This window comes from Gavialis gangeticus, unplaced genomic scaffold (genome assembly GCF_001723915.1).
Source record: "Gavialis gangeticus isolate Ggan-Ray unplaced genomic scaffold, GavGan_comp1, whole genome shotgun sequence".
Classification (NCBI taxonomy): Eukaryota; Metazoa; Chordata; order Crocodylia; family Gavialidae; genus Gavialis; species Gavialis gangeticus.
In genome coordinates this window covers 9,275,449-9,282,461 of record NW_017728995.1, presented here as the reverse complement: position 1 = coordinate 9,282,461, position 7,013 = coordinate 9,275,449, and the positions used below count along the sequence as shown (strand labels likewise).

At 50.6% G+C, this 7,013-nt stretch overlaps 1 protein-coding gene across 1 annotated transcript in view; it reads left to right on the top strand.

The window, feature by feature from the left end:
• Positions 1-7,013, top strand: part of IFT80 (intraflagellar transport 80) — a 179,819-nt gene that overhangs the window by 77,650 nt on the left and 95,156 nt on the right. The window contains exon 5 of the mRNA XM_019503222.1: positions 2,794-2,903. Coding sequence (XP_019358767.1) covers positions 2,794-2,903 — 110 coding nt within the window. The remainder of the gene's footprint in view (positions 1-2,793; positions 2,904-7,013) is intronic.

Genomic DNA, 7,013 nt, shown 5'->3' with positions numbered 1-7,013 from the left:
TGCCCCCCTGCCCCAACCCCCCAGTATGTGGGGCAGGAGGTGTGGGGTATAGGGAACCCCAAGCAGCCCCTTGCAGGCTGGAACTATTCCAGTCTGCAAGGGGAAACCCACGGTTTCCTTCCTCTTTTGAAGGAAAATCCATTTTTAAGGTTTGTTTGCAACCCTTTCTTACATCCTTGTGACCCACTTTTGGGTCACAGCCCAGGGGATGAGAAGCACTGATTTAGAGAGGCCTGTTTCTCTTTGCAAGGAATGCAGAGGAATATAGTACACAAAAGGAATATGCAGTGCTGAGGCATATTTAAGGACCTAGAGAGATATTAGAGTCAAACATGATGTCAAGCTTGAGTGACAGACATCATGGTGATATTTTGATTGAGAAAGGAAGTGGCAGGGAAGGTTTGGTGAGGAAGATTTCAGACCTCTGTGATAGCCATGTTAAGCTGAGATGATGATAAACACCCCCAAAAATGTCAGACACAGACTGACTTATTTGTTTGGAGAGAAAGAGGTCTGGAGTAGGCTGCCTGTGGTCCATGTCGAGCTGGGAGTCAAATTTGTGTTTGCAGGTGAGGTTACCGGAGGTAAAATGTAAAGGAGGGACAGAAGGGGACCCAGGACAGAGCCTTGTAGAAACCTCACAGAAAAGGTGAGGCAAAATGGGTAGGTTCCTGTGCAGGGGTGATTGGAGAGGTTGGAAGAGACTCTGGAGAGGACAGAACTACAGAAGCTTCAGGGAGAGCGTCATTGATGGTGCTGAAGCATATTAACAGGTCCTGGGGAATAAGAATGAAATCATAGTTCTGAGCTTTTGCTAAGATGTAGTCAGTGGAGACTGTGTCAAGAACTGTTTGAATGCCATTGGGTGGGTGCTAGCTTGGGCTGAGTTTGTGCTGGAATTGTAGGAGAGGAATTCTGGAGAGCGTTTGCAGAGATTAGGCAATGATTATAGAAGCAAGTGATGTCAATAGTTTTTTCTAAGATGGGGAAAAATAAAATCATGTTTGTATTGTGAGGAGACAGAGCCAGAGGCAAATGAAGTTAGACAAAGTGAGGGTAGATTAGAGTGAATGTGAGGTAGGTCAAGAGATGAGTTGGGATGTGATCAGTGAGGCCAGTGAAGGTTAGAGGAGGAGACCAGATGAGAAACTTCTGTAACTGTGGCAGGTGAGAGGGAGGGAGAGAGGGGGAATTGAATGCCAGCCAAGGGGAGAATAAAGGCCACATTTAATTTATCAGTTTTCTCGTGAAAGAAATTCTGTCATTTTGTTCAGAGAGAGAGAGAAGTAGATAGGGGGGAAGGCTTGAAGAGGGCATCACATGGCAAACAGGCAACTGGGATTGAGGGCGCGAGACTCAAATTGAAGATAGAGCTGGTTAGCTAAAAAATGACAGATTTGAATGAGGTGAGAAGGAATTAGTAGTAAAGTGGTGAAACCTGCTGATGGGATTTCTGCCAAGTATGTTCTGTAGTACAGTGTCACGAGCAGATGAAGCAGATGTTGTGGGGGAGCTGGAAGCTGGCAGGACAGTCCTTGTGATGGAGGAGAGGAGGCTAGAAAGTCAAAGGTGAAAGGAAGTGAAGCATGCAAAGAATCAAAACATTTCACTAGAAGAAAGAGAGAAGGTTGTGAATCTGGTGGCTTCCACCATCAGTGAATTCATATAATTGATCCAGTGGTGGTATCATGCAGGGTATCAAATCATAGTATATACGCGAAGGCGTATGTCTTGGCAATGTCTTAGTTAATTTAGAGCAGTATCTACTTTACCATTAACTTCAGTTTGTCAAGATTTCACTCCCAATGCTTTTATTCCTATATATGGAGGGAGTCAGGAGAAATCAGAGGATAAATCTGTCCTTTATCTGTTGTGCTTTCAGAGAAACATGCTTTCAAATACATGCTGCCCATGCATTTCCATTTCTGCTCACATATGCCAAATATGGAAATGTAATGGTGAAGTTGTTCTGGGGGAGTCATCTTTGGCTGCATTCAAGCGCACCAGTGGCAAAGGTCTTGAGAATGGGTGGGTTGTGCCCTGAGAGCTTCACCACCACATTTCTGGGTTTGGCACATTGGAGCAGTGTTCAAGAGCTTTTTTCCTTGAGAGCATTGTTTGTGGTATAGACATAGTCTGTATGGAATCTGTAAACTCCATCAAGTCCACAAAACTTTTCCTTAATCTGCAGCGTCGCTGTTCTTCTGGTTGTGTGCAGTGTACTATGAGCCAGTACACAGGACCAGAGCTGTGCTTAGGTTAGTGTAGAAGACAAGCAGATGGCCCCCGATGGAATTTTCTTCCTTCCACATCAACCAGGGAGCAGTCATTCATAATCTCTTCCCACAGTGACAATTCACCTACCTTATGGGAAGCACAGTTCCCACGTGAGTGGCTGGCTCCCACATGAGCTGCTGGTTAGAAGGATATAGTGGAGAGATGATGCTATTTCCTGAGGTCCTTGTTTGTTTCTTAAGGTGTTATTAAGAGTCAGCCTGCCAGGTTCACCTTCACTTCTGCAGCCACCATAGCAGAATTGCCAAAAGAGTAGGTATATTTACCAAATCGAATTGTGCTGTTTTACATCAAAACTGATCTTGATTTTTTTAAACTATGAAATATATACTAAAGCAGTGCTAAATAGTTCCATATTTTCTTTCTTCAGTATATTAAAATTCTAGAAGTCTGATTTATCTTTTGCTTAATTACCAGTTTTAAATGACTTATAATAATTCCTGTGTATGTGTATTAGGTAAATTCTACTAGTATAATTCTTTTTCTCCCTTTCTACAGGAACACCAGTTTACTCGGTAGCATGGAGTCCTGATTCAGGAAAGGTTCTCTATACTTCAGGAAAGCAGCTGATTATTAAACCTCTTCAGCCAAATGCTAAAGTTTTACAGGTATCATAAATATTAAATTATACATATAAAGTGAAATTTTGCTAGGAAAATACAATTCACATATAAACTGCCACACAGTTTGGCACAAACAGAAATGAAATTAGGGATACAAATGGTTAAACAACAATTATATCTATACCATTTACTGCTTACTGTTTACCATTTAGTGACCTCTGGCAGGAACAGCCTTGGTCGTGGCCTATTTTCATCATGCTTCTGGTGCTGTATGGGCCAAAGGCTGCTGGCCAGGAGCCTTGGTCAGGAAGCAGCAGGCACAGCTGAATCACTAGAGGATGCTACCCAGCTGCAGATCCATGACTACCACTCACCCCCATGGGCAGGGGCTGGGGCTATGGATGGAGCCAGAGCTGCAGACCTCTCCTGTGCTCAGATCCCACCACCACAGAGTGATGCCTGGCTCCCTGCAAGGGTCAGGCAGGGCCTTCCTGCCACAGTAGTAGCCTCATGGTGGGTCTGCCTGGCCTCCCTGCAGTGGCAGGGCCTAGGCAGGGTAACACACTCCCTGTGCTACTGCACCACTGCCCCTCAGGAACATACTGATGGGAACCTACCACAAGGATAGGTTAGTGCAACCTCTCTGAATAAGATATATGGTAGTGCCCATTGTGTTTGGTCCCCCTCAGTGCCAACTTTTTTCAAGTCATAGTGAACCACTACATTGAGTACATTTTAACTTCTTCATTCCCAAAGCTGACGTGCACCTTCCTTTCCCATTTCCAATGATTCTTGTTTCTTTACCAGCTTTAAATGTATGGCAAGCATCACCAAATAGGACCCCAAACAGTTCACTCAGAATCCCTCTGTTACCCCCTCTCTCAACCTGTCACATATGATTAGCATGGCCCTACCATCTGTGAGGCGAGCCAGACCAGGCTGCCCTGCACTTCATCTGCATTTAAATTGTGTGAGTATCCCAAGACAAAAGCAGTTAGTTTTGCAGTGAGCTCCCTGCAGGCTGGTAGCTGGGATGGAGCAGAAGGAAGGCAGAAAGACAGGGGGCACCACATGCATAGACATGCCTGGGGACCCAGGCAGCCTGCAGAGCAGCTCCAGCAGGTAAGTGCAGGGCAAAAGGAGGATTGAGGCCCCAGTATGGAGGGAGCTGGTCAGGGCTGGGACTGCTGCCCAGCTGGGTGGGGTTTGGGGCCTGGGGCCACAATGCACTGCTGCACGGCCCCAGCCAGGAGCAGGACAGGGTCATGGAGGGTGGCCAGTACTCCACTGCCATGCACATTCCTGTGGGGCACAGATTGTGGGCTCAGGTCCCACCCTACTTCCCTCCCCCGGGACCTCCAGGGCCAGGAGGCGTGACCTGGCGTGGCTGGGCACAGCAGGGCCATGTGGGGACTCCTCACTGGTGCAAGCTGCACCCTTGCTGCCCTGGTGACATGCCTCCAGCACCTGCTGCTGCTTTGGGGAGTACAGCCCTGTGCCACTGCCCTTGCCGCAGCCTAGCGCATGGGAGGGGTGTCACTGGGGCAGCAGGGGAATAAGAAGCAGCGAGGAGGTTTTCTGCATGGCTCCTCTGCTTCCTGCTGCGCTGGGTCATAGGGTGGGGATGGGGAGCAGGGCAACAGGGAACAGCAGTGAGTAGGGGACCTGCTATTCCCTGCTGCCTTACTTCCTCCTGTGTGATCTGGCATGACAGGGAGTGGAGGAACCATACAGAAAACCTCCTCGCTGCTTCTCGCTCCCCTGCTGCCCTGGGCTGCAGCAAGGGCAGCGGTAAGGGGTTGTGCCCCCCAAAGCAGTGGCAGGCACTGTAGATGTGTCGCTGTGGGGGGGCAGCTTACACTGGCGAGGAATCCCCACGTGACCCCCACTGTCCCCAGCTGGTCTGCGTCCTGCTTCCTGGCTCTGGAGGCCCCACTGGAGGGAAGCAAGGCAGGAGCCTATGCCTGCCCTGGGTATAGATCTGGGGGAGTGGGTCTCCCGTGCCCCCTGGGAATGCATGTGGCAGCGGGGAACTGACCTTCCCCCTCCCCTGATGAGACACCCATGGCCCCATCCTGCTTCCAGCTGGCAGCCTGCAGCTGCACATTTCGGCCTTGGGCCCCAAGCACCATTTGGTTGGGCAGCAGCTTCAGCCTGCACCTGCACCAGGTACAGATCTGGGAGGCATGGGTCCCCCCACCCCCTGGGCATGCACACAGCAGGGGGGGAGTGGAGGCAGGCGGCTGCAGACCAGGGTCCCTGGCAGCTGGGGGCCCTCTCTGGCAGGGCTGGGGAAGCAGGGGCTGTGGGTGGGGGGGCAAGGGGCACCTGCAAGGCTGTGGGGGCCATGGGTGGGGAGTGAGGGACACCAGCAGGGCTGTTGGGGAACCTTTTATTTTAATCATGAATTCTGGTGGTTTTAGTAGAGAATTTGTGGGATTTTTTAGAAGATAATTTGTGATTTTTTTTTTTATCAGGGAAAACTAGGATCCCTGATGATAAATAATGAGCTTTTTGGGTTTGGACTAATATCACGCATAGTTTGTAGGTACCAAAGTGCTACTTAAAAGCATGTTTATGGAGTACCTGTGCTAAAACGTGCAGCAGTTTCCAAAAATGGTAAAATGCATCAATTTTGGATGAACTAAGTCTATGGGTACAGGCATACTTATTTCAAAGTCAGTAGGTGTTTGTACATATGCATTTGATCTGAGAGCAGTTTACTTGCAAGTAAATGCTCCTGGGCAGGCATCTACACATGCAGAGACTCGGGAGAAGATTTGCTGCTCATGGCAGCAACCTGCTTCCGTCCCCACTGGCCCTGCATTGCCCCCCTGCTGCAGCCAGAGGGAGCTTTAGGCTCCCTGTGGGTGCTAGCCCAGGGGCTGACAGGGAGCATGGGGCCAGGAGACAGCTGTTTCCTGGCAGAGGCTGGGACATTGCTCCCCACTCCCAGGTGTCTGCCTCCTGCTGGGGCAGGCTCTGCCATCAAATCCTGGGCAGGAACAATGTGTCGTTGTCCCCCCCGACAAGCAGCTCCTGGCCCTGGCTCCCCAATCAGGGGCATGGGGCTTGGAGAAAGAGCTACAGGGCAGGGGCAGGTCCCAGGCCCCTGCCCCATTCCCCCTTGGGGCAGGTAGCAGTGAACCCCTACTGGGCAGGGATTCCTTGGCCAGTTTGGGGCTTGCTGCTAGCTGTCCCATCAGTAGATTGGGGCAGGGGGCTGGGACCTGCCCCAGCCCTGGAGCTGTTTCTAAGCCCTGTGCCTTGATCACTTAAACAGGGTTGGGACCTGCCCACGATCGGGGCAGTTCCCAGCCCCCACTCTGTGACTGCTGGGTGGGGGTTGGAGAGCCTGTTCCCTGTCCAGGTGTGCACCTGTTCCCTGCCCAGCCCTGTGATTACATAGCTGGGTGGGGAACAGGCTCAGCAGGCCCCACTCTACAAGTGGGGAGCTGGGGCTGAGAGATCCTTATCTCTTAGCACCAGCTCCGCAGTCACAGGGTCTCTGCAGTTGTGGGGCTCAAGCTGGGAGATCCTTATGTCCCAGTGCCAGCTCTGTGGTGGTGGAGCTGGGCCTGGGAGAAAATAATCTCCTAGCCTGAGCCCCACGACTGCAGAGCTCGGGCTGGGAGATCAGGATCTCCCAGGCCCTTGTGTCCCTGATTGTAATAGGGGGCTGGGAGATAAGGATCTCCCAGGCCCTTGTGTCCCTGATTGTAATAGGGAGATGAGGATCTCTGAGCCCTCGCTCCCCAGCTGGGAGCTCCCTGCTGTTGGGTCAGGAGGACATGGTTCCCATCTAGGCTTCAGTGGCAGAGCCCACCTTGGCAGCAGACAGCTCCCAGAGGCAATTTCCCATCCCCTGCTGCCCAGCTGACCAGGAGCACTTTTGCTCCCAGTCAGGCATCTACACAAGTGCTACTGCACAGTAACTAATCACAAGTAAATTTGCTACTTGCATTTGCAGGTAGCCAATTTACTCACAATTAGAGCAGTTTACTGGGCAGTAAGCATGTGCATATGTGAGCAGAAGTAAGTGTCAGAGGGGAAGGAGCCTACTTGATCTCCCCCAGATTTATTTTCCCTGCTGTAGCAGTGGGAAGGTCACAAATTCAAGGCAATAATCTCTGATAATTCTCTGATTTTGACCTG